Source organism: Chamaea fasciata, unplaced genomic scaffold (assembly GCF_029207755.1).
Source record: "Chamaea fasciata isolate MVZ Bird 193981 ecotype frontalis unplaced genomic scaffold, bChaFas1.0.hap1 SCAF_13, whole genome shotgun sequence".
NCBI classification, from domain to species: domain Eukaryota; kingdom Metazoa; phylum Chordata; class Aves; order Passeriformes; family Sylviidae; genus Chamaea; species Chamaea fasciata.
Window position 1 is genome coordinate 9,709,196 of NW_027094098.1, and position 27,971 is coordinate 9,737,166.

At 45.2% G+C, this 27,971-nt stretch overlaps 1 protein-coding gene across 1 annotated transcript; it reads right to left on the reverse strand.

Moving 5' to 3' along the window:
* ABTB1 (ankyrin repeat and BTB domain containing 1) lies at positions 1 to 27,696 on the reverse strand. Its single transcript, XM_066195186.1, has 12 exons — positions 27,518 to 27,696; positions 25,721 to 25,783; positions 24,610 to 24,665; positions 23,429 to 23,573; positions 21,406 to 21,565; positions 20,469 to 20,514; positions 19,347 to 19,463; positions 14,558 to 14,673; positions 9,105 to 9,203; positions 8,360 to 8,527; positions 5,286 to 5,486; positions 1 to 3,522 (listed from the first exon to the last, which is right to left on the reverse strand). The coding sequence occupies exons 1-12, from the start codon at positions 27,571 to 27,573 to the stop codon at positions 3,316 to 3,318; spliced, it is 1,434 nt and encodes a 477-aa protein (XP_066051283.1). The 5' UTR covers positions 27,574 to 27,696; the 3' UTR covers positions 1 to 3,315.
* Positions 27,697 to 27,971: the final 275 nt, after the last annotated feature.

Here is a 27,971-nt window from a genome sequence, read left to right on the forward strand (position 1 = left end):
TATAGTGAAATAGACTATTTTATTGCTGCACACATGCTTACACATTTCTTCTTAAATATAATGTCGCTCTAGTAAATTTTACAATCTTCTTGATTCAGCAAGTGGCTAGTAGTAAATAAAAAGGACAGAGGCAACAAAACACAGAAAGGACACTGGCAACAGAAGAACAATCAGAAGGTTTTTATTTTGTGATAAAATTATTTGCAGCAAGAATGAAGTGAATTCAAATCTAAGTTTTGTCCTGGCTCATCTTAATTAGAGAGCTTGCCTGCATGCTGACCATCTGCTTACGCATGCTTTTAGATAGCCCTATTTTGCCAAAAGGCATGGGGGGAGTTAAAGGATCCCAAGTAATTGGACAATCTGACAGGCCTCACAGATGTGACCACTAGACAGATGAGGCATTTGCTTGGAAGCCCACGTGGACTTGCACTGCTGGGGAGGCAGATCAAAAGGCCATGCTGACCTTTTCTCCCACATGTACAACTGCAGCCTCACTTGCCCCACACTTAAGGATGCAGGAATGGAATTATTCAAGAGCAGCCATATGGAAAATGCTTCCTAGCACTGCTGCTCCTCCTCTGCCTTCCTCCTGCTTTGCCCACTGCCAGTATCCATTTGCTTTAGCAGCTGAGGCATCTGCAGAGAAAAGCATTAGCACATTCCTTGATAATCCCACTTCTGCATCTTGCTCAGTACAAGCAGAAGGCAAAGGCCACGTCCTGTTCTTTGGTGACTCTGTGCAAGCCTTGTGGGCTGTCACAACCACTGCTGTGGAAAGCCAACTGCTAAGATGTCAGAAGCGGAATTTCTGCTGGAGGAGGACAAGAGATGTGATAAACTAAACATCCTGCTTATGTTCAGTGTTATCTTCAGCCATATACTGAGGAGAAACATAGGGGAACTGAACCAGCTGGGTTAAGCTGCTGGTCTCTGTAGCAGATTTTTGTGAGCCTGACACTCCACTCAGCAAGAAAGCAAGCAGTTCTCCTTTCACCCTTCTTTCCCCAAAATATATGGGACTTCATATTAAAGCTTCCTTGATAGCCCTTCACCCTCCCCAAGTTCATGTAGATACCTTCACCAGTTGTGCTGGGCTCTTTGGTGCTCCTGTCAAAGACACACTGAGGTAGAGATGGACATTCCACAAATCACACAAGAAATGCACAGCTCCTCTCCATGTCACTGTCCCAAACAGAAGCACACTCCTGCTGCTTCTTGATTCCATGAAGCAACATACTTCTGTGGAGGGACACATCCTCCACCCTAACCCTAATATGACTGCAGAAAACAAACCACAACAACTCCTTGCACTTCTTCACAAGGGTTTTCAAACAGAATTGAAGCACATGGTGCTTGAATAGCCCTGCCACATCATTTCCTGCCCCAGAGACTTGATCTGCAAGAGATACCACTTAAACACACATGACAAAAAGCACAAGCATCTGGGGTTCAATTATATCAATGAACCTCATCCCTGTTCCCCCCCACCCCAGATTTATCCCCAGCTTCGGTTAAGTGCAACTCAATGCTGACACATGATTTTGCCAAAGTCTGGCTTTCCCCAAGCACAGTGGCCAAAGCCAGAGACCCCTCCTCACAACTGAGTGCAGCCTGCTTAGTGCAGGTGGTGCCCAGAGCCTGTCCATGTACCTGCCAACAGCTTCAGTGCAGGAGAGGTACAGGCAGTGAGGCTGCAGTTCTCACCTGCTGTAGGGAATCAGTCTTTCACCTGGTGAGATCAGCAAGGAAGAAAAACCCATCCACCCAATATATCCACACCTGAAACAAGTCCCTGCCAAACCCCAGATCTCCAAACTCTTTAGCAATGAGAGGCACCACCACCACTACAGAAAACAACACCCTGAAGCTGCAGGGAGAGGATCCTTGCCCAGTTTCCACATCACATAATAAAAGCACATCTGGCACAGGATATTTCAAGCTCTTGCCTCAGGAAGTGACCAAAATGATTGTAAAAGGTGGTCTTGGCAGCCCAGTACCTGTGCAGGATCACCATGTGCTTCACTCAATGCCTCTTCTCCCTCCCAGAGCACAGCATGGGAAAGTATACCCAGCCTGCACCCTGGAGACCCAAGACTCCCCCAACACACCATTCCAGAGATGGACAGCTCCAAGGGCAGCCTATTTGGCAAGGCAAGCTTTATGCAGGGTTATCACCCGCTGATTAGTGCCAAGGAGAAGAACACTATTACCCTCATTAAGAATCCAGGCAGACAACATGAGATAACATGACTTACTGCAGAACACAGATTCAAAAACATTCATTAATATAAACAGTGAATTTCCTGGAGAACAATGAAGCTACAAGGCTCAAGGCTGAGCAGACAGAAGGTCATAGAGCGGGACAGCAGCCCTGTGGGAGACCCAAAAGGCCCCATTCCTTTCAAAAAAAGATTTCCAGTGACCCCTCTTCCCGGACCCACCAGCAAGTCAGCCTTGCCCTACCACAATGGATAAAAATAAAGGGAAAAGTGCTGTTTCCAAGAAGAAGGTGTTCAAGAATCTCTTAAAAAGGGCTGCTCTCCCTTCTTTTGTGCAATAAAAGCTGCCACCTTCTAAGAATGCAAGGATTCTGGTCTCTACTGTATTCCCAAAGATGCTTGTTCAGAAAGCAAAGCTCCTAAATTCTGAGCACTTCGAAGCAATGAAAAGCTAGGGAAGACCTGGAAATAATTTTTTTGTTTGTTTTTTTTTCCAATCTAGGTACTAAAATAGCAGGTGAAGACAGTGCCTTCCACATAGCCAAGTGCCTCTCTGTCCCCATTAGGGAAGCACTGCCCAGTTCTGCCAGTCTTATAAAGCTGACAGTGACAGTGCTGATCACCTTTCCCATATACTTATTAAGACTTTAACCCAGTTTTCTTCCTCTGCTGGTGGTAATTCAACAAATATTCTAGCATGAGCCAGTTTAGGAAGTGTGTTATTGAACCACAGAACAGGATGTGTTCTAACCCCAGGCAGTAGGAAGTCCCCAGAACACCTCCCTCACCATTCCAAACAGCTCACAGTCTCCTCTCTGCAGTATATTGTACAAAGGAGTAGCTACTGATTTAGGCTGAGCTTTGGGAGCTACTTCTGAAAGGAGAAACAAAAAAAAACAAAGGAAAACCAAACACAAACCAGAAATGCAAATGTCCAGACACAAATAAATTAAAAGGAAACCATGCCTGAAGGTGGATGGGAAGGAGGACAAAGAATGGGAAGCATGACATTCAGACTCAGATGTTCTTGCACTCCGAGCCAACACAGCAAGGGGCTGTGCAAGCTGCATATGACAGGCAGGGTTTGCACACATCAGCACTCGAGCCCTATACTGGCCAGGAGGTTTTCTAGAGCTTCAAGTTTCTGGTTGGCTTCCTCAATGGCACTGTAAGTCTGCACGTTGCTGGTGATGTGGAAGCGGATGTCATCAACCAGAGGGATGGAGTCAGTCTCCTGCCGCTCCTCCACAGCCTCCGCGTTCTCCTTCACAGCAGCCGCAAACTCCTCCAACTCCACCAGCTGCACCAGGAGGACAAGAGAACCATCAGGAAGACAACAAGACAGGCAAAGATATGCAAAGGGTTGGGATAATGGTCTCGGACACTGTTAAAGGATCCCACAGAAAAGAAAGGAAAGCTAGGGTACACAGAGACCCAAATCCTCCTACACTTGGACATGCATCCTGCCATCCATCCAAAGGAGCAGGAATACTCCAACAATAAACAGTCTCAACTGTTGGCAGTCTTGCACCTCCAACACTGCCCTGTAACACCCTTTAACTAAGCATCCCTGGTTCTGGTATTGGGGCACATGCACATACACAATACTACCCCAAAAAAGGCTCCCCAGCAGGAACCAGGAGATGTTGCCAGACACTTTTGGGCAATGTCTTCTAGCAGAGAAGCCAGTGGGTGCTTTTGCCCATTTCAGGACTGGGAGCCACAAATGACTATCCTCCCTTGACTCAGCCCCACCACCAGCAAGGCAGCTGCTCTGCTCTCCACTTACCCTGACAGAATTGGGTCACCCATGAATGATTCTGCATCAGGTTCCCCAGGAACGTGTGGTGAGCTGAGGGGTGAGAGGCAGTTTCCATCTGTCTATGCTACTGAGCTGTGCCTGGGCACAGCAGGTTGCTGAGCTCTGCTCTGCTACCACACTGCCAAAAATCTCTCCCCGCTGCCATCAGCGCATCTCCACAGGATGCTGGCAACCACTGATGTCTGAACATCAGCTGGGGTGGCTCTGTCTGTGCCAACATCCTTAAGAAGACACACTGCCAATGCTGGGTTCAAGGACTCCCACTCAAGCTAGAGAATGGGGAACACAAGCGCAAAGCCCTATCTTGACCACTACTTGGGATATTCAGCATCTTTTAAATCCTTTTTCAGAACCCAGAATCCGGGTACATGCTGATGTGTCTGTCATTCCCAAGCTATACACTGAACAAAGTAACAGCCCCAAAACCATTTCCTTCATTGTTTCCTTGTGCCAAAAGTAATTTCACACCTTTCAAGCTGCAGGTGAAAATGTTACATTCCCATGTGAACTGCACAAGCTCTTTATAAAGATCTGACTCAGCATAAAAACCCTTCATAGGTTCTAGCTTATCCTTCCTTATGGCAACTTTCTCCAAGAGTCCTGAGATTAAGCTATAATCACTCAGGATAACACTTAAATTGAGCCCCATAAGGTAAACTTCTGTGTTAAATTCATTACTTCTTGCTGTTGGACAGCAAATTATCCACTGAGCAAACCCCTGCTATTTGATTTGTCATCCTGAAGGAGACTAGAGGTCACATTGATTTCTTCTATCTAGAGCATTATGCCAGGAAGAATTTCCCCCAGAAAACACAGAAATACATTTCCTGCACAGAGCTCCCCGCTAGACACCCCTTTGGCTTCTCCAGGCTGCAGCTGGTGTACTCAGGCAACGTGGCTACTTGGGCACAGCAGCTGATAGTTCAGTGGAAATCACCTGCCCCTGGTACTTGCAAAGCTTTTTGGGCAACTTTTTCACCCCCACATTCCACAGGGATGTGTTAGCCAAGGACCAAACTCTGTCTTATTGTGATGACATCAGGTACTGCCACACTCCCCCTCCTCTGTCCTAAGTCACCATGTGCTTTGCTACTTAACTGCTGCTCATTTTCTAACGAGAAGAGATAATCCAGAATGGACAACCATTAACTACAGACCAAAGTACAACCATTCAATCTGTTGCCTCCACGGCTCAGATATGGGGGCATATGTGGTCACTGCCATGGGGAGTGTTTTGGTACCTTCTCGATGATCTTGGCCATGTACTCTGTGCACTGGTCCTCCAGTCGGGTCAGCTGGAACAGCTTTGCAATCCTCCAGATGCTGATGATGTTGTCCTCATCGAGGATCTGCGCCAGGGTCCTGCCACAGAGGCGCTTGAGCCCGGGCAGCAGGTACATGTCTGCCACACACAGCACGTCGTAGGCGTTCTCTGGAGACAGCTGGCAGTGCAGAGGGGAGTTACTGCCCAGTTGTAAGCATGCTGCTTGTTGCTGGCAAACTAATGTGCTGCTTGGCCCATTACTGGGCAAGTGCTGACTATGGAGAGACAGCAGCTCTGTCTTACAGGCTGGGTCTCCCATTCAGTTATCACAGAGGAATTTAAAGTGCAGCAGGGAGTTTCTCATGCTGCAGGTAACCCCTCTAGCTAATCGCAGGGCAGTGCTGAAACACCCAAGTGCACCTGGCTGCTAAAAAATGTTCAGTGTGACAGTGGCAGGTCACTTTTACCAGATATACTTCCAAGAGACAACCAGAAGAGGCTGGCAGGACAGAGAACCCTGTCCCCACATTTTTCTCCCATTTTATACTGCTGGATTCACCTTATGTGAAAAATATGCAAAATTCTCTTAAGTGCCAGCACAACCTCCCTGGCATGGGGGGTACACTCAAGGACAGAAAATTGAACACAAAATAAACTGTAGGTGAGGCCCAACTGGGTAAGTATGTATTTTGCACATCAAATACTAGTGGAGCTCCAACATGCATTCAAAATGGACTCAATTAATGAACCAGATGCTCAAACTTAAAACTGTTGTGAAGGGCCTTTAACATCTTTGGGCTCTTGAGCAAGAGAACCCTGTTCCCATTTCCCTCTTGGTTACTTGCAAGTGATCTGAGGATAAAAAAACCCTGTATATAAAGTTGGAGACACCACCTCCAGCTTCACTCAGCCTCTTCCCCTTGGCTGGGCAAATCCTATTTTTGTCAGCCATCTGCGTCACTAACCTGGAACTAGAGTCTCTCTGTTCCTGCACATGTGAATTGCAAAGAGCTCAGTTACCCACATCCGTTGTAACAGTGGATCTGCAGGACACTGCGTGCCCTGGCTGTGGAGGAGGCGAGGGCCCTTGCACTTAGAGATGAAGCAGCTGATCTGGATGGAGAAATGGTAACTGGTGCAGCCTGGCCCACTCTCCTGATAACTAGTGAGCAGCAAACACACTGCTGTGCACATCTATACGTGTGGTTGTTCGCTCTGACAACAGCAAACAGCTGATTTTTTTCTTCCCCCACAGCTGTCTGCACCTGTGTTTGGAGAGACAGTTCCCAGCAAGAGACCCAGCTGTGTAACACCCAGCAGCAGCTGGGCAGAAGTATGCAAGATGTAGGAGAGTCATGCCACGAGGGCTATGTATGCACATGATGTAACAAAGCTCTTGGGGTTATTAATCAAGTGCTGCTTTGCCCCTTCATAAGCTGTGGAAAACTCAGGAGTTGGAGGTGTTCGAGCCAGTAGTATTGATGGCTGCAGCTCCTGACTGCTTTATCAAGGACACACTGGCAAATGTTCCTCCAAGAACTGCCCTCGAGCCTACACAAGTATTCTGATCAGCAACTTGCCTTTGTGCCTGGAACCCTTTATGTCCTCTGCACACACTCTTCCCCCTAACTCAAACACTGTCACTACTGCATGGCAGAGAGACACCATAAATCCTTTGCAAAGAAAAACATGGAATTGAGAGAATTGGCTGGAGAAACACAGGACAGGGAGAACACTCCACATGTAAATGTGGAACCTGAGCTATATTCCTGTTTTCCCAACCATTTTTTCTGGTAGTTTCTCATGACAAGTGAACTCCCTGCAGAAGCTCACATGTTGGCCGCTCAGTTTGAAACCCAAGCTACGCACCATTATGTATATGAAACATATCAGTAAGATCCTTGTAACTCCTACACACTGTTGTAGGTCTGTCCTCCTGTCCCAAGCCCAGACAGAGCAGCTGAGGCATCCCTTGGAAAGGAATAGCTGCCTGGGAAACATCCTTCCTGTGAGTCATCATGAGGAGGGCAGGCAGACTGGAGAAGTGCAAAGGGAACAAGGTCAGCCTGCAGTGCACGGGAACAAGGTCAGGAGGATCTTCAAGCAGCTTCTTTCCCTCACTGCCTGCCCTTTCAGCAAGTGGCTGAGGAAGAGTGCAGGCAAGTGAAGGATCAGTTCCCTGGTATACCAGTAGCAATCCTGCCCTTGCAGCCTGCCAAACACATTTCTCCTCACTGCTACCTGCAGGTGAACAGATCAGCAGAAACAAGGTCAGAGCTGTGTGCACTCTCTGTCTGCGGCACCTAACCCAGAGCACAAACACCACTTGAGGGAAGTGACACTGGCAGGTGCAGCGGCATCTCCAGTCACCACCCTGATGCCAGCATGTGTTCTGTGATCTTGCAGTGAGACCTGCTGAAAGCATTTGCCACAAAACCAAAGCAGGAAGCTAATTAAACACTGGGATATATTGCATCTTCCATTAGGCTGAAAACTAAGTGGGTTAGGGCTTTTTTGTTACTGCTTGCGATAGTGAGCACAGCAAGACACTGGTCTCCCAGTGGAACCTTTGCCCACTCCAGTAATAAATAACAGTGGAAATAATAACTTGCTACAAATGGAAAAGTAGGCTATGATGCCAAGAGTAAATAAGCAGAATCTCTCAACCTGTCCAGATCCCCAAATGTGTTCAATCTGCCATCTACTGGCAGATCCTTCCCTTATCTTTCCACAGAGCCCAAGAGGGAAAGCTGCAAAGCCATGTATTTATCGTGTCAACAAACAGCATGCAACCTAATTTCCAGATTTTTATTGTGGAATAAAAAACTAGGGATTTTTTTTCCTGAGCATCATGCACACACATGAACTACAACCCCGCCTGGCTAACAGCACATCCCAGTATGTGGATACCTGAGACAAAAGTGAAGTAGCAGAGTAGGTCAGTGAAATTTAACAATATACATACACACCCTGCTCCTGATTTAGAAAAATACTGCTGAAAACACCTCAGAGCTCACCAGCACTGAAGGAAGGACCAATGGCTGGGCTCACCTCTGTATCATCACTGTAGATGTAGTAGAGGATCCGGATGAAGATGTCTTCTGAGATGTTGTGCAGAGTCAACACAGGGATGCTGGGCTGTGTCTGTAGCTCCTCACTCTCACTGAAATGATCTTCAAGAAGGGCTTTGAAATAATCACTGCGACCACAGAAAAATGCCTGAAGAGGAATGAAAAACCAAAACACTGACATCTTGCTCACTGCACCAAACCAAAGGGCACTACCAACCAGCTGTCAAAGCAGCTAGAAGATATTTCAGAAGTTCAGACTCTGTAACTTTGATTTTCCCTACATTTTGAAGCTGTATCTCCAATATTTTTCTAGACCTTATTCTATCTATGCCCACCCTCAGAACCACGAACACAAATGGTAAACTCAAGAGATTTGAAATTAGCGTGGCACTAGGGCAGGATCTGGAGTCGAGTTTGGATGTCAAGATTCATTCTTACTGCTGTTCATCTGCAAATCAAACATTCCTCTCTCCAGACACTGAACTCATAAGCCAGCAGCATCAGATTTTGCAGCTGTGAATGCTATAGCTGAATTTATAAATTTATCTCCATACCTCTGCAAGAAAGGCAGGCTTTGCTGCTTTGTTAAATGCTTTAAATGCAATTTTCCAGCTGAGTCAATGCTGCTTCTGCAGAGTGTATACAGCATAGAAGGAGTGGAGGACACAAGTAGACTAGATCCATGGCAAAAAGGGAGGAGAAGGAAGTACAGCACAAGCACATACCTTATGGCACAAGAAGTTGTAATCTTCCACTCGGAAACACACGTCGGGACAGCTGTTGAAGTTGTCGGTGCTGTCAAACGGCAACTCCCCAAAACCAACCTAGGAAGAGAAACCAGAAAACCCTTTCTTTAACATTCCTGCTTTAAACATGCTCAGGGTCCCAGGTTCAGACTCCTATGTTTTTCCAGAAAATTCCATCCCTCTATTCCCTCAGCACAGTGCAGAGCACCAGAGATGCTCTGAACAGATTCCAATGTCAGGAAATGAAGAACTGGCACTTCTGATATGAGATATTCCTGGTACAGCTGCCTCCTTCATCCACAGTAATTTCCTGACTCTCCATACACCACTGGGAAGTGTTTCTCTGCCATCTAACAAGGCAGATAACCAGGCAGAAGTGAAGTTTACTTCATGCAAGCATACTGGAGCTTAGGACCAGCCTTTTACTGGGTACATGTAAAAACATATAGATTACATCCATGTACACACCGGTTTGAAATGATTTGGCTACAATTATTGCCTCACTTGAATAACGCAACACTGCTAGAGCACATTTTAGATTTTTGATTTGCAGCCAAAGATAGTGTTGTTGCAGTATTAATACTCAAGTGAATTATTTTAACAACACACCTCCATACAATCCCACATGCCAACAATGACAGCACACACCAAAAAAACCCCAAAACCTGTTTGCCTCATGTTATTTTAAAGTGACACTTCCAAATATTTTCCCTTTCACCTTATTCTATATACAGTGGTTTTCAATTAAAAAAAAAAAAAAAAACCCCAAAAAAAACGCAAAAAAAGAAGAAGAAAGTTTATATTCACAGACATGTAGCCAAGACAATCTCTGGAAACAAAAGCTTCCCCTGGTTCTGGCTTTCTATAAACATGTCCCAGAAGTACCTAGGATAAGCAGTTTATTCCTGCTGTCTTTCATCCAGGAAAATTACATCCCAAATTTGCACCCAGGAAAACCCTGGGCTGACAATAAAGATCAGACTCACAACAGCAGACTGCCGATTTCCAGCCCACCTGCCTCCAACCCGACTTCCAGCTCTACTGAGGGGCCACATTACTCCTCCCTACTAAGCTAAACAAAAACACAGACTGGAGCAACACTGGGTGGGAGCTCTCAGCCAGACTCAGTGAGGTTTCTCACAAAACATGTTCTTGGATGTGGCAAGGCACCAAGCTGGCAAAAGTTCACGTCACCACTGACCATGGCAATCTGGACCCATCTACCATGCTCTTTGTCTGTCCACAGCAACACTTGGCAGCTTCTGATTCCTAATCACAGGAGAAGCCCAGTGATGTAAATCATGCACGTGGCTATTGCAGTGATGCTGGCTCTCCACAGCAGCCCTCTCCTGCAGTCCTGCTCCACTGGGCAACTCCTGTTCCAGAAGAGATGCAGCAATTCAAGGAATGGTGCTCATCCTGATCTATCACCTGCTTTTCATACAGCTGCAACACAAAGGGCAACAGCTGCAACACAAAGAGCACCACCTCATCAAGATGAGATGAAATTGTCCCATTTGTAGATTCCCCAGGCTGCTATTTTACTGTGATCTGTGTCTCATATTTCAAGGTTTTGGTCCGTGGTCTGGGGATCCGCAGCCTCACTATGTGGCAATGTGTTACAAACACCAGTATCATGATGCAAGTGCCCACTCTGTTTGCCTTGCTGTTCTCCCCACCCTATGCCCACAGCTTCCATGCTCTCTCCTACAAATTCTGACATAAATCTGAAGGCTACAGATATGCAGGCACATCACAGGTAAAACAAACCTAGAAACAAACCTGGGCAAGATGCCACTCTGTGGCATAAATGTGTTGAGATAAATGTCACATCTCCTATGTGCATCCCTTCTTCGCTCTCCTTTCATTGTTCAAAGGTAAATCTCTAAAATGAGTCCATCCCTCTAGAATGGATACGGGAGTTTTATTTGTCTGTTTGTCTCCTGAATTGTAAATTCCTCTGGGCTCAATTTCCTGCTTCTAGCCTTGCCTGGTCCCCACTCTGCTGCTCAGGTTTACAAGGTTATTTTCAATTCCGACGACAAAAGCAGGTTCATGTCTTTTTTTCTCCTATTCAGCATGAAGCGGCAGTGCAGAATTTCCCCTTTTACTCCCCTTTCAAGTCTCTACTATTTCTACTCTCCTCCCTTGCCATGTTTGAGGAATCTAATCTCCTTTTCAGGATCTTCCTGCAGAAAATTGGCTTATTCCTCCCACCACCCCTATTCATACAACCTCCTTCATGGGCCTCTGCCCAGGCAAAGCACAGCTGCCAAAGTCAAGTATTCTGCCCAGGGAGCACAACACAGTCCAGCCTACAGGGTGCAAACACATTCACAGTAACTCAATCACCATATAGAAACACTCTGAGTACTCTCACTCTCCACCATCACATGTGGAAGACCACATCTTTGCTGCTACAAATTTCCTATTAGAACTTAAATGGAAATGTTGCTGGAGGCAAAAACATACTAAACAAATCAATGGCAGCAAATTGTACCTCGTCCAGATTATCTCAGCAAGAAAACTGTAAATAAATTGCAACACAAAATACAGAGGTTGGTGATCCAAGAGAAGATTAACACATCACAACCAGATGCAAGTGAATTGGATAGAAAAAACCCTAAACTGGAAACATGTTGTAAATATTTCAGTTAATCTGCCCCTGCCAAACAGGCAAAGCAAAGCACAGGAGTCACTGCCATGGACAAGCACAGTACACAGCTGCAGACAGACAGGATGGAACCCATCCACTTGTTTCAAACTGCTCTTCCTATGCATTACAAGATCTAGGTTTACCCCCAAAGTGGCAAGTGGACTCTCTTTTGCAGCCACACCACATGTCAATATAGATGAAAAGAACAGTATTTATTTCATGGTAAACTTTGATCCTTTTAAGTCTGACTTCATCTTGGTTTGGAATGTAAGATCTCAGTTAAAAGGTAACTGAAAAACAGTTACAAGGAAACCATGTACCTACAGTGGAATATACTGGAAGCCCTGGAGTCTGTAACTCAGAGGTCACCTGGCAGACATGAAATGAAGAACCAGGGAGATAATGGGAAGCCACATGGTTTTTTACAGTTGCCTGGCTTTTCATGGTATTTTACTTAAATCTGTCACTGCTAAATTTTATTGCAACAAACTGAGGAAGCAGTTGTTGTGGACAAATCCTGGCCATTACTACTTTAAAACAAAACAGAAACAACAACCACACTTATAAAATAAAACAATGGGGGAAAAAAGGCTTTCAAGCACAAACAGGAAAGAGAAACAAGGTATTAGAATTATAAATGTGTTTGAGATTTCAAAGAATAGATAGTTCTCAGTCTAGAAAATAATAATGAGCTGTAATTGGATATCAAACATTCATTACTGTTATAGTCATGTAAGATGTCACTAACCATGAAATTGGAATGCACAAAGTTTCGTACATCATCCAAGTATCAAAGACATCACACGCAAATTATTTGTTTATACTGAAACAGAAAGCTGAATACATCCCCATTTCAAGTAACATGGCATTACATGACATGCAGCAGCTCAAAAACGTTTCTTGCCAAATTCCGGAAATGCTGGCTTTTATCCAGAAGCCAAATACCTGTTTTGTTCTGCATAGGCTGGAAAAAAAAAAAATAATGCATATTTCCCTTCAGAACACAGATGTCTATGAGTGACTGCTCAGTTGTTCCTGACATTTTAGCTTACATAGTTTGCATCCTACTCCTTGTATGGTGGCAAACCCTGCAAGAATGAGGATATGCAATGCCCCTGTCCCAGAACAAAGATGCCCAATTCACAGATTTTAACGATTTGAAAACATTAGAATAAGAGATAATTGGCAAACAAACAAAAACAAACCAAACAAGAAGTACCTAGGGAGAGAAAAATGGGAATCTTTAAGAATCTATCAGGGTTAAACAAAGTACCCACACTTGTTCATGGCACACAAATTCTCTAGTGAGCAGGTGTTTGTGTCCATGCCCTCTTCACTTGTACAGCTGTAATAACTCTAATGCTGCCTTCATTCCAATCTGTGAACACAGCAAGAACACTGCAGCTTACAATTCACAGCACTGTCAGATGATGACATTGTTCCAAGTCTCCTCCTTTCCTTCCAGCTCCTATTCTACATGAAAGAATTAAGAAGGAAAGTGTTTCTAGCTCTAGAAGAACAGCTTAAGAGGAGTATGCCATCAAGGTCTGGAAACAAGCAATCAAACAGGAAGTATTATTTTTATTTGTGAAGTGACTTAATATATATGTAAATCTCACTATTTTGGGGTCCATGATCCTTTTTTTAATTCCTGGGGAGGTAACCTGAAGCTTACTTATAGTATCATCTCCTTTTAAAGCCTGCAAACATACTGAAAGGCATATTGAAAGCCATAAAAAAACATACAGTTATTTGGAGGAGGCAGGTTACACAGGAAAGATTTCTGAACTGGTAGTTGTAAACTTGAGGGAGAAAAAACCTCCCTCTATAGTGAAATATACCTGAAAAAAGCCAGCACAAAACACATTGGCTTATTAAGGTAAGAAACCTTATCCATGTACACACACACTCTGCATCAGGCAGGTCTATTTGGCAGGGGACAGAAAGAGAAAAGGCAATAGAACTTTACCAAATCACTCAGTCATACAACCTCTGGGCACAGCAGCCGCCTAAAATGAGTCCACATTCTTAAATACAGCAGCTGGTATAAGAAAGAGGACAAAAAAAAAGGACAGACATAAGACCAAAATGAATCTGCTGAGATTACAGAAAACATCAGATGCAGAAAGAATGAAGACAACTAACAGTTATCCTGTTCTAAAAATGGGAGGGAAGATCCACATATGTGATCCTAGCTAATAATACAATGGTATTTTAACATAGTCATGATCAACATGGGGGCTATTTCTGAGGGACAAGACACAGTTAGGAAAAGTACATCTATTGCCAGTCAAGTTAAATTCTCTTCAGAGGGACTTACATTTCTGCTGGAAATATCTTCAGAGTTTGGAAGCATCTCTCCATTGCAGTGTGTCAGTTCCTAGCAAGCAAGCCCAGCAAGCCATCTTTCACCTATAAATCCCTTTGGGTACCAAAGCCTGCTGCTACAACATTTCTAATTCTCAAGAAGGATGGCAAAGAGAAGAACTGGTGGCCTTGTCCCATTGTATTCAATGGGGAGATCCCCACCAACCACATGGAAAGGGTTTTATTTACCAAGATCCCTGCTGGGGGGAATACCCAAGGGAAAAAAAACAGCACTGATGGTCTCATTACACAATTTTACAGCATTTCCAAGCAATAAAACAGCCTTTCAGCATTTGGAGCACCAGGAGACACGCAAGCACTGAAGTCTGTACAGCAATGATGTGACTGGACACAAGCGAGCAGGTATCCCAGCCCCAGAGAGCCCATGAGGAGTAGAAGTGCTCCCTACCCGCAGTTCAGCTGGCAGGGCGCAGTCTGCCAGGAGAGCCAGATCTTCCTGCAGCCGGCAGTTACCTGTGGGCTCAATCGTCAGCACTTTCACACAGGTCCCCGGCTTGGAAGAGACTGGAAGAAGCAAAAAAACAGAGCAGAGATGCCTGAATTCCTCTACAAACATTCTCTCCCATTTAGATAAAAGACGCGCCAGGAAAACTAGTATTATTGCTGTTCAGCTTTTACTGCAAAACACACACAACTCTTCTATGCACGCACACATTCAGCACCCCTCAGTGCAGCCAGTGAGCAGGGCTAGAAGGGGACACATACATTGCTGTCTCTCCTCAAACCTCCACTTAATTCCTTATGCTGGAATATCAACTATGGGAAACAAAGTTGGCACAGGCGTATTTCAAGCCCAATTTGCTCTTTGGAATCCACGTCATCAATTACAGTTAAGGACCATGGATCGGGCTGCCCTGATCCCTGTAGAAGCCACTCACACACTGCCTTCCCCAACCACCCCGACAGCTGACAGGGTCACCTAAGGTAAAGCCCATGCCGGGGAGTTTTTAAAATTAATCTGCTTCCATGCCTCTGCTCTACCACATGCTTTCACCGGCTCCCATTGCAGCTGTGTCATCCTGATTTCACTCCAGGGAACAAAGGGATTTATTCTCGTTTAGTCAGTAAGTTCATCAGGTATGAGTTTGTTCTCTACTCTCCATCTATAGATCCCTAAAGCACAAAGACCCTGAAGTACCCAGATTCCCACACGTGCCTGAACTAAGCATCATTACCATCAAAGAGCTCAAACAGACCCTTCAGAGACAGCAATTTCATTTGCCTTTTTCAGACCTAATGTGTCTTCTCATCTTGTCTTATCAGCCCACACAATAAAACAGCCCATTAAAGGGAAAACGAAATACATGACCATACTTTAGTGGTCTGGCTATGACCAAAGTTGTGCAGCTCATAGAAGCCAGCCCTAACTTCAAACGAGTGGCAGCCCAAAGTAGACCCACTGCTGGCACAGCCTTTCTTGTTTCTCGTTACCCTGCTCCACCACCTCAGCTCACCACCTGAGGTTTGTTCCCAGGCCAGCATGGTTTGGTGGAAGAACTGGAGCATGTAAGACATTCAAGAATCCCCGGCATACAAGGAAGCACGTGAAAAAAGATAAAGCACCACTGGAAAATGCAAAGCTGTGGTGAGGAAGCCTTAGGACACTGTTGGGAGCCAGAGAGACAGAGTTAACTCCGAAGCATTCAGAAGAATTTCCGACAGGTATGATTCACCACATTAAAACCCCTCACAGGTGAATCACGCCACCTTGAGACCTCATTTCTCCTGACATTTTGCACAGCATTGCATGAGCTCCGTCAGATGACTCCATTGGGTCGTGGGCGAAAGAAGACCACGATGTGCCACAAAACAAGATCTCCACCCCCTCCTCCACATCACTGCTGCACTCCTCAAATATGCCATCACTGTACTTCTCCATTGGCCGCATATCACAGAAAGAGTTCTGGAAAGGGAAGGATAATCTACCAGTACAAAACAGTCAGGTACCATGATTGCTACACACAAAGCTCACCAGCAAGGAGACAGGCTGCCCTATCAGCATGAAATGCTGCCCTCAGATAAATGACTTCCAGGGTAAGTAAGCTAAGAGGAGGTCTGGCACTAACACAAACCAGACTGAGTGCATTTTCTCAAAAAGCCCTGATAACCTACACATCAGCATGAAAGAAGGAAATTTCTTACTTTGCAATTAGAAATTCTTCATGGCATTTGTATTTCTGTAGTACTTATTGTAACAGTCACCAGGTCAGGCTCTGTAAGTGCTAATGGACTCAGCAAGTTTTAAGTAATAGTCAAGGCAAAGAGTTCTTCTCTTGGGATCCACAGAGCATCTGTGCACGTTCCCAGTGACACAAAAGAACAGTGATTTTTCTGAGATGCAAATCTATTCAGACACTGCATCTCTCAAATCCAAGGGCACAGCATTTGGTATCACTCAAAAATCTTTCCTAGCAGAGACAACAAAAATCAAAGTTGTGAAATAGGAATAAGCTGCTGGCTGCCAACAAGCAGCAGGGACCATGAAAGAGGAACGCAAGAAAGACGAATGGAGGGCTTTCTGAAAAAAGGAACATAAGCAATGCAAGGAGCTGAAGGGAATAACCAAACTGTGGTTAGTGTTGAGACAGGGTTTCTTCTCAGTCTAGCACAGTAATATAGCATTGAACATCACCTACCAATGTATCAGCTACCTTGGTCTTCCTGCTCAATACTTTTGTGTAGTCTTCTGGTTAAATTGAGCCAAGGTACCACAAAACATGAGAGCCACAAATAAACCACACCAAACTCCCAAAACCTTCAAAATTATGCCACACTCAGATGCATCTCCTTCCCAATGGCATAATTAGCTATAACCACAGATTCTGCGCATTCAGTGTCTTTGCTACAAAGGTAAGCATCTCAAACCTTGCTCTCACCCTTTTGGCCCTAAAACTTGCTGAAGTAACTGCAGAACATTTATTTTCTAATACATGCACTTCTAAAGGAAAGATTATGGCTTAATCTGGACAAATTGTTTGAGCTCTTCCAAACACTGCAATATTTTTTTCTTGTTATAGCCACAATATACACACAGGGGAAAACAGGCAAGCATTCACACCCAAATATATCTCAGGTGCAACAGAAAGCACTGGGTCATCCTCTTCCTGTACTACTGTCTGTGCATGCCAAGATATTAAGTGCTTTCTATATACTGATTAACTCTGGATAATGAGATTGCAGACACTGCAATTATCCAGTGGAGCTGCAGAAGCTCGAGTTCATCTTGTTTTCTGGTTTCAACTTCATAATACAGATGTAATACATGACCCTGCTCTGCAGACCTGAATCAGATGTCCATTCCTAAAACACTCAAAGAAACAGACGTGCTTTGTGAAGTGCCAGACACAGTGTGATCTAAGACCTCTCCAATTTTTTAACTTCTATAACTCTTACATATATGCCTTTCTGCAGAATCAAGTTTTCCTGGCTTCCACATGTGATTTAAGAAACAAACTTTAAACAGTCATTCTATTTGTTTGAATTCAACCTGTCATAAATAAAAATTAGGACTAGTATTTCCATCAGCACTTTAAACCACCCACTGACAGTCTTCTGTCAGGCCTCAGAATTGAAGAACTGTTCCATCCCCAAACTACACAGAAGTTAAATGATTTGTCCAGAGCCATTATATTTCCAAATGGTGCTTTTACCTAAAACTTCCAACTAACCTGAAACTTTATTTCATTATTTTCCATTTGAAAACCCACCAAGAAGTCCGCTTTTCTGCAGTTCACAGATTTAAGCACCTTCTTTTCCTTCCACAATATAATATGAGATTTCAACTAAATTAATTACGGTGGAATGTCTCAGCTAGACCCTGGGAAACAAAGATAAAAAGGAAAAAATGGAACTCTGGCATCTCACTGAATTACTCTGATATCAAAAGATGACACAAGAAAATTTTGTTACCTGATTTTTGAGTAGCTTTTATTTTATATTCATTCACCACTCCCCTTTTCCACCACTTATTTAATACAAACTGATACCTTACAGTTTTTGTAGATACCAAGAAATGCATTTCTAATCTCTTCAGGTCCATGTTTATATTTGTGTTTACACAGCACACGTAAGACCTGTGACACAGCTTCAATAAGGACTTGCACCCTGGTCTACATGGGAACAGCTGTATCATGCTAAGCTTGTACCCCCCCCACCAAACAACTGCACATGTGTAAAGGGAAACCTGCACATGGTAATATCTTCCATGTGATTTGCAGATGAGAAATTTCTTGAGCCAGAAGTATTCTATAAATTATGACCTGCAACTTCAGGAGGCTGAAAAATCACAACTCATATGCAAAAGGAAAAGGTGGAACAGCTACACCCCTGCCTCTTAGAGCACGGAAGAAGATGCTATTGACTTTAAACTACAGACCGGAGGTTCTTCTCAAATCAAAATTAACTTGATTAAAGTAAAGGAGTTAACTCAGAGCACGGAATGAGAATCAGAAGCTTTCAGCCTTTTTCAGCAGGTGTTGTTATCTGGTATTTTTTTCTGCTTCGTGACTAACACCACTCGCGCTGTTCTGATTGTTCCTCACATGTCCGTTAGCTTGAGCTAAGGAGATGAATGATAAATTCCAACTGCTGGTCTTCATACAATAAGCTTATGTCATGATTAGATCACCAGTTATTTGGATAACAAGTCCTTAAATAGAGGATTACTTAATTTAAGGTTTGGCACATCCATGTGTTACTAATATACACATGCTTTCAGAAATACTTCTCTGCGTTTAAAAAAAGTGTTGTATCTCCCTCTGCACCCATTTTGGGCCAGTTATCAAACATTTTACTTTGGTTAGGGGTCAGATAAATGCAGAAAAATACTTCTGACTGTATATATTTTATCTTTCTGGGGATTTAAACAACTTCCCAATATATACTCCACCATGCTCAACTGAATGTCTGGCAACCACAGCAAAGTCCTGCTGCCATGGCTGCTCTACCATAAAGAAAGCATTCAATATAAATTATAAACATGCATGTGTCAGAAACTTCTACAGCTGCCCTACAGAAAGGCCATGACTGAAAACTGTCATGCAAACATGGAAATTCCACAACAGAATCGTTTTCTGGAAGTCCCAAGGACAGCATGAAACATCCACCATCACACTTTCCTGTTTCTCCCTGAAAGGGTACACAGGCACAGCACAGACAACAGCAAGTCAAATGCTTACCAAACTCATAGACTTTTTTACATTTGGTCTCCAAATCATCGATAAGGTCCTGCAGCCGACACTGCTTGGCCAACCTCTTGCAATCGCTGACATACTCTACATCAATATCCAGACGACCTGTCAAGAAGAAATGCAGTCAGCTCTCTTAATCCACAGGATTTAGGTATAAAAATGGCAAAAAATAAGGCCTGAAGACTTGATAGCACAAATTTAGTAATTAGATACACTGCCTCACTTTTCAGCATCCACTTACAACTCAGTCCCAGAAGCTAAGACATGGTATTCCACCAGCGCCCACCACAAACCAGTAACAGTTTGGCATTTAATTCACATTTCCACTTTCCAGGGTTTACCCTAATAGCTTACCCTAAAAGTCCAAAGACCAAACAGGCTATACAAAACCTGTCAAATTCCCTCAGAAAATCAAAAAACAGCAGCACAACAGCAGCAGGCATGACTGCCACCATTGACTATCCGGCTTTGGGTAAGAACAGACTTTAGGCACAAGTTTTCTTCCCAGGATCTTTTACAATCAGTGAAAATATGGTAAGGGACATTTCTGAACACACTGTATTAGAAAAGAACCTTGAAGACAATGTTAATTTCTGGCACCACCTCCTGGCCTGAAATAGTTCAGCATTTAGCATGCCTACAATACAACACTGGACATTTTCATAGAAGGTTTAGGATCAAACTCTGTTCAGTAAAAATACTAGAAAGTAGTCAAAGCATTCAGCACATACTGCTCAGGTCTGCCAAACTGAAAACGTCCTACATGGAAAACTGGCTTTTCACCACCTTAGGAGGCTGTTACACCAGATGACAGATTTTCCTTCCTTAAGTAAAAAATACAGTCTCCAAATCCATCCAACCAATCAACCTAAGCTGATTTTGGTTTCAATTGACTGTATAATTACTGGCAGGACAACAACTGGCAAAAGGTACAAACATCTTGGAAGAGCTGGTGATTGCTCACGTTCTGCCTTTCTGCCAGCAGAGAGGATTTGTTGGCAACTCAAGCACCCAAACACTGCTGAGTACAAGCCTGTGCCACCCAGTGCAGAGCTACAGTCAGTTGCCCACCAGCCACGTAAACAAACAGCAGAGGGGAAGGTCATTTACCTGTGTACAGATACTGCAGAAGAGCACCAAAGGCTGCTGGGTTAATCTAAAGTGAAACAAGAGAAAGTTACATTTGGAATCACCATGAATTTAACAGTAAGTATGAAACACGACCCTGAACTAGCAAAAAAACAAAGCCTTAAGTAAGAACTCACACACTGGACAGGATTTCCTTGCTCTTCACATAACTAATGCTGCCACTTCACCTGGCTTACACAGCTCCTTACTGTTTCAACTGATACTAATCCCTCAGGTACCTCAGGGGACAGGACGTGACTAGTAGAGGAACTCAAGCAACATGGTTGTAATATAGGCTCTGCAAAATCCAGGTTTTCACCGATCATAAACATTTCCACATCTTCCCAATTCCAGAGGAAAGATGTTCTTGTACAAAGAGAAAGGAGAGCAGTGTTCTGAGAAACTGGAATTACGTTTGTCACGAGAGGATTTGCACTGCCAGGGTCAAGTTACAGAAACGTGTGCCAGAGTATTGGTAGTAAATGGATGGAATGCACTTACAGCCTATTTAGCTCTTGCTGCAAAAGCAATAAAAGGGACTCAATTAGTGCCAATTATGGAGGTGATGGCTTCACCAGAGACCACCTGTCCACCAGGAATTAGACAGACTCAACTCATCCTAGAGAGGGGCTGTGACACAGCTGGCAGATGGTAACAGCTACGTGCTACTGCAATTAATTAAGATATGTTTGAGTCCACGACAGAGGGAACAAAGGGAAGGTATGCAATCTGCAGCCTTTTGTTATCTGAAAAAGATGCAATTTTACCACAGAAAGTGCCTCCACAAGCCCTTCTCCTCAACTAGGGTCATTCTGAACCCCAGGAGCTATTCACTGTGGAAGTTAACCCTCAAACTCACTTTCCTCACCCGGCTGGAACAGCAAAAGAAAGGAAAGAATGGAAGCACAGCCTTGCTCACCAGTGGGTGCTTCAACACTATCATGTTTTTCCCCTTCCATTTGGTCTCAAACATCTCCGCAAAGTAGGCGCTGCGAGCGCTGAGGATGCAGCGGTGGGCACAGAAGGATTTGCCATGAACAATGAAAACAATGTCACTCTGACAGCCCTGCTCCAGCAACCTGCGAGGAACACAGAGAAGGGAAACTCACTGCAGGATGAAAAAGGGAAGAACGGAGTAATGCTAGTGGGGAACATGGTACAATTAGGTCTAAATTAACAAATACCTGCAGGCATTGCAGTCTCTCCCTGCTCAGCAGGAAGGCCAGCATGGGGCTGGTACTTCACATACTGGAGTGGGACATCTCACTCCCTTCCACAACTCAAAGAAGTTTTGTTAGTGCAACAGAGGGGCTGGAGAATGAAATCTTCCTGCCTTAGGTGGACACTGGGAACAGATTTTAAAGTGGAACTAGCTGCCCCCAAGCACATATTCAGAAGCTAATACTGCTTTTAAATCCTCAGATGTCAAAAAACCTCCCTGCAAAATGACACACTTTCAAAAAGAACTACCCTGCTACAAAATAAGATGCAACTTCGCCACTCTCTGGGCACTGTCAGTGTGTGCACTTTAACCATGTAACAAATAGGAGAGGACTTGATGTCACCCACCCTCAGAAGAAGGAAGGATGTGACAGGCATGAAATGCAGGCAATTACCACATCAAAGGGGAAGCCTCGTTTATGCCTGCATGCCCATACCCTCATTCTTCAAAAAGAAAAAACCAAAACTGCTACTTCTAGAGTCTACAGCAACCATCAGCAGTGTTTTCTAATGCCCATCACTCCTTGCACATATATCCTCACAAACATCCTCAAGAGGTCGAATCAGGTGGACATCAAGCATCATACTCCTTCTACAGAGTTGGACTGGTGCATAGAAAGGTGTGGAGCCACACACAGAGACGTTGTCAGAGTCTGGAATGCTAATCTCCATTTCCTGCCCCTAGCACACCATTCCTTCTAAGTGTCTTGCCCCAAACCAAACCTAGGTTTTTACATTTTGCCTCCCAACTGTTGCCCTTTGTTTCAACTTTAACACAAGGTCTGCTTGAATGAGAAGCAGAAACCAGCACATTTTAGCTTTCATGTATGATCAACCATCTGAGCCACAGTCACCAGGGCAGTAATAAATCACCCTGCAAAATTCTACTTCCCTGGAACACAGAATCTGATTTTACTTAGAAAAATAAGTTTCCTTCCTCCCCTCTATCCCTACAGCTTCAGAAATTAGGACACTGTAGTACTGGGAAGATTGTCAGATTTTTCTAGGACTCCTGTTTCAAAGATTAAAAAAAAAGCACATCAAGGTTTTAACATTTGTAAGTCAATCCAATGGAAAATAAAAAACAAACCAACCAGCAAGTCTGTAATAGCATCAGGTAGAGAAACAGCAAGAAGAAAAGCTTGAAACCATTCCTCTACTCCTGAGCAAGTTAGGCTGCCACTCAAGCTCTAGTACAATGTGGGACAGGCAACTTTTAGAAGTATCTTAAAAAATTTTAATAACCAAAAAGAAAGAACTGGGCAATGTCACTGTTGAGTCAGTTTGAGGCTTCTAAAAGTGCTCTGTTTCACAAAAGAAACATTTTATCAGTGTTGAAAATTTCATCTTGCAAGCTATATTACCTTCAGTCCTGAAACTGAATTTCAGTTGACATACTACCCTAAATTGTTGATGTGGTTTTAGTGATCTGATTTTGGTTTGACAGTCAAGGATGACAGCTTAGTGCTTCTGCATTATAAAGACCAGCTTTCTGTTGACTCTGGAGTCTGTGCACAACTGACTGGAGGGCTATGCACACACACACCTAGAGATCATCCCTTAGGTCACAGAGGAACATCCCTTAGGAAGCTCTACATGCCCAGGAATGAGAGAGGGTACTGATCAGCTGCCTTTCAAAGCTGCCCTGAACAGAGAGCTCGAATATGCAGAAGAGCTCAGGAAGGATGATGGGATGCTCTGCACATGCCTCATGTCCTTACCGCTGCAGGAAGACATCATAGTAGTCCCTCTTCATGCACTTGGCTGTGATCTGTTTGTACTCCTTCAGCAGCCGGCGGATGGCATCACTCAGAGCTCCGTACAAACAACGCTCTCCATCAAAAGTGTTTGCCTCACACTTTGCTCCTGTTAAACAACCACAGGCACAGGCCAGCAGGCAGAGTGAGATCCTTCTCCAGTGTCCCCATATGGTCACTGAACGAGCGTGACTTCTGGCTGCTGACATGTTTCACTGCGTCCCCTCTGCTGACGAGCATATTGACAAAAACTGAGCTTCCCTCACGTGTGTACAATCCAAAGCTGCTCTCCCACAGACAAACCCCTTTCTGAGGAAGTCATGACTTGTTTAACCCAACCCGTGTAAAAAGCCTCTCAGCATGGCTCCAGCAGTGTTCTGGGAAGACAAATCTCACTGTACAAAGAGTGCAATCTTTTCTTGGACTGTTAAGAATTCCTCCTAAGAAGTGTTTCTGCTTTGTAGAAGACAGAAGATGCCTCTTCAGATTAGAACCTGCTAGAGATTTGGAGGGCATTTGCATTTTCCTATTTAGAATTACACAAGTGGTTGATTAAGATGCTGTGAATGCAGCAGAAAACCAGACCTTTTGAGATGTGACTCTGCACTCTGGTTCCTTTGGCAAAACACTACCAGTACGTAGGAGAATTTGGGTGCTGAGAACCAAATGGGCAGGCAATTGGTCTTGCTTTGTCTGAAATTGGCAAAATCCCTTGCATTTCACAATTAAGTCCTGCTTACAAAGCCAGGCTATCAGCAGAGTACAAGAAAGTTTTACACAGACAATTCTTCCTATGAAATACAACTCTTAGAGCATATTCCCAACACCATTGCACCTTCACAAAATATCAGCTGTGATCTCAGAAAGTCATGCTGCCTTGAGCCATCACAGACAGCTTCCCTTTCTGTGCATTTTCAAGACTTCAAGCAGAGAAATTTCAAGCAATTTCAAGAGGCAAATTCATGCAGCAAATGACCTGCAAGATAGACCATGAAGGTGTGTGCAGGGCTCCCTCTGTAGCCTGAGATCGCTGATCAGATAGTTGGTTGTAACAGAAGAAGTTTCCACAAGGGACAGCTAGAAGGACATACAATCCCATGGACCAGAGAAAGACACTGCACCCACATCAGGACACTTCTGCTCACCATTGGCTAGAAGATAACGTACAAGCTCCTCATGTCCACACAGACAGGCGTAATACCTGACAAGAATGAGAGAAAGAAAATTAGAGATGCAGTAGGAAACAAAATTCAGTGTTTTGGCACATCACCACACACAGATCACAGTACTGAGCATCCCTGAGAAGCTTAGAAGACAACTCCTCATAGGAGTGAGGAATCGCTACCAAACAGCACAGAAGCCAGCAACAGACTAAGCAGGATCTGTTCCCAGCAATCCTAGACACTGCAAGGAGATCTCAAGGTCCCAGTCTGGGTTAAGCATTTTCTGTTGCACTACCAGCTGCCAAATCCATCCTCATTTTAATGGAGATCATTTCATGGGCACTCAGCAATCCACTGAATTCTCAAAAACACTCCATGCTCCTTCTGTTGTCAGTCCGACTGCTGCACACTATGCCAAGGAGGGAACAGCACCCGCACTGGATGTACAGCAAATCCACCCCCCACTGAAGTTTTACTTTAATGAGTTTTGTTTTCTCTTTCACAGTCCAAGCCTTTCACGATTCTCTTTCATAAGGACCCAAATTGTCTTAGAAACTAGGAGAATCCTGTAATGTGCATTGCAGCAGCCAAATGTTAGTCTACCATTACTTTGGGAAGTTGTTTTGTACTCTAAACACATGGCAGATGTCTAAACGTACTTTAGCTCACAGCACATCCCTCAGCACCTCCAGGGGGATTGCTCATTATCTACTGCCAGACAGACTGTGATCTCACAGCCTCCTGGCATTTTATCAGGCCAAGCTTTCACCCAAAAAGACATGCTAGAATGCCATAGCCTTTGGTGGGGGAAAAGCCTAATCTAGCCAAGAGCAGAGTGCTTAATCCAGGTAATTTGGTCGCCAAACCACGCTTCTGACCATCACTACAGCAAGCCCAAATCAAATGGAGAAACAAAGACACATTTAGCACAGCACCCACAGGGAAGAGAAGCAGAACTATGTAGCCAAAGCTCCAAAAAAGCAGAACCTGAGACATTCTGTAACAGTGCTCATGGCTGCCGATACAGAGAGAGTAAAGGAGCTCTGAAGGCCCTACCCCCCGCCCAGCCAGTGCTTCAGGCTGCAGCACTCACAGGGGTGTACTGTCCCACTTATCACGGACATTAATTTCCACATCTCGCTGTTCAAGAAGGTATCTGGAAGAAAAGGGAGAGAGCAAAGTTATAACTTCATGCAGCTACTCACTCAGTCACATTTGCCTCTTTCAGAAGATGTAACTTCAAGTTCACGGAGTAACTCCCAAAGGTATGACAGGATCTTGCATTGGACTTGGGGAGCTGTCAGCTGCGGCTGAAGGGGCATCGGCCAAATCTTCACCCAAAGAATGGTGTTCTAGAGAATGGCCTGGCAGCTCCCTTCAATTTTAACTGGTGCACATGGGGAAAGAGGGTAATCAAACGCATCTCTAACAGGGCAGTAATCTCAAAAAAAGCCTGAGTACTTCTGCGGTACCTTCAGATTCCCCAACAATGCTCCCAGTCTGGATGCTTACAAATAAGTGGCCAATTTTACGAGGCCAAGGCTGGACTCCCATCCTGCTCATGGCTTTTCCTGACAAAAGTAACATCAGCGTCACTTCAGACCATTCTTAAATCCTGCCACTTCCTTGTCTTGCACGTTTAGGCTAAACCCAATGCTGCCAACATTCCCTCTTTGACAGCTCTAAAAGCTGTGCTTTGCCTTGCAGACAAATCTCCTGCACAGCCTGGCTCAAGTTTTGGTTTTTTATTACCCACCACATGAGCCCTCTCTTTCACTCCCTTCACCTTTGATGTCTCCAACTTCAGGTTGCTCTGATCACATTCAACACACCAAGCAACTCAGCTCCTTTCTACTCAGTTCCACGTGGTCAATTTGTCCCCCCTGCTCCAACAGCACTCTCAGACTCTCATTTCTCCACCATTACTTCTATACGGGTCATCTTAAACCTCTGTAAGGCCATCCCCTCAGATTCCTGCTTCTACAGTAAACCTGCAATTTACTGCTTGGAATGATTTAATCTAACACAATCACAAGAGATAACAATGTTCCCCAGGCCTTATCTGTCTGCACACTTCCCCTTCACTAGCAAGCACCTTGCAACAGAGGTTGCCTGGATTATCTGGCATATCACACATTAAGAGATGGAAGAATCAAGTAGGATAACAGGGTGAAGAACAGTTTGAGATTAAAACCATGAGATACAGGAGAAGAGCCTGTCGTAAACCCTGGACCTTGTAGTTACCCTGCAGACAACAAGCCCATTTGCCTCACTGCAGTTAAGCTGTGCTGCTTTGAGATGAACAAGGAAACTTGACCTGAAATTTTAGTATCCCCGTATTTCTCACAGACACTCCCACAGTCTACAGCCCAAGATGTCTAAGCATTTCCATGACGATTCCGACCCAGGGATCCAGCTTCCTACCAAAGCAAATACCATTTCCACCGGTAAAGAAAGAGCAGCGGGAGAGAAGCCTTGTGCAAGGACATTGGGCACAAGCAGCATCCACACCCAGGAGCATGCAGTGACCGTCTGACACCCGGACACCTGCCGGAACCAGGCACACCTCACCCGAACCTAAGCACCCCGGCAAAGACCAGGTGCACCCCGGCAAAGATCAGGTGCACACCCAGCTCCTCGGGGCGTAAACCAGCTGCGTTTATGTACGAGAAACAAACTGCCCTGTCTGCACCCCGGCCGCCCCGGGGAGCCCCAACGCTGCGAGCGCCGCCCTCGGAGGCCGGGACGAGCTTCAGGTAAACACGCCCCGGGGAGGCCAGGCCGCCCCGACAGGCCCGGCCCCGCTGGCCCCGGTGACCGGGGCGGTTAAAGGGCAGAGGTGGGTGCTCGGGACCCGCTCCCCGCCCCGCCCCGGCCCGGCCCGGCTCACCGCACGCGGCTCACGTCGCCCTTCTTGCAGCTGGTGAACAGGTCGCTGGTGTCCATGGCCGGGCCAGGCCGCGGGGCGGCGGCGCCGCATTTACGCGGAGAGCGGAGGAGCGGCCGCCGGGCCGGGCCGGGCCGAGGGGCAGCGGCGGCGGGGCGGGAGCGGCGGGCGCTGTAAACACGGCGGCGGCACCGCCCGCCCGGGCCGCACCGCCCCTCCCCGCAGCGCCCCCTGCGGCCCGGAGGAACAACTGCCGGCCGCGCTGCACGGGGACACGGGGGCTGGGGCTCGGGAAAAGGGGACCTGCCCTGGAACAAACCGGGACACTGATCTGGAACCGGGGCTCGGGAAAAGGGGACCTGCCCTGGAACAAACTGGGACACTGATCTGGAACCGGGGCTCGGGAAAAGGGGACCTGCCCTGGAACAAACTGGGACACTGATCTGGAACCGGGGCT

What these genes read in the sequence shown, in the direction of transcription:
- ABTB1 (XM_066195186.1), bottom strand. Translation starts at nt 27,573, where the DNA reads ATGGACACCAGCGACCTGTTCACCAGCTGCAAGAAGGGCGACGTGAGC. An exon ending in GGCGACGTGAGCCGCGTGCG is followed by an intron (nt 25,784 to 27,517) that starts GTGAGCCGGGCC and finishes CTTTTCTTCCAG; the next exon opens with ATACCTTCTTGAACAGCGAG. An exon ending in TGGCCAAGATCATCGAGAAG is followed by an intron (nt 3,523 to 5,285) that starts GTACCAAAACAC and finishes CTCCTGGTGCAG; the next exon opens with CTGGTGGAGTTGGAGGAGTT.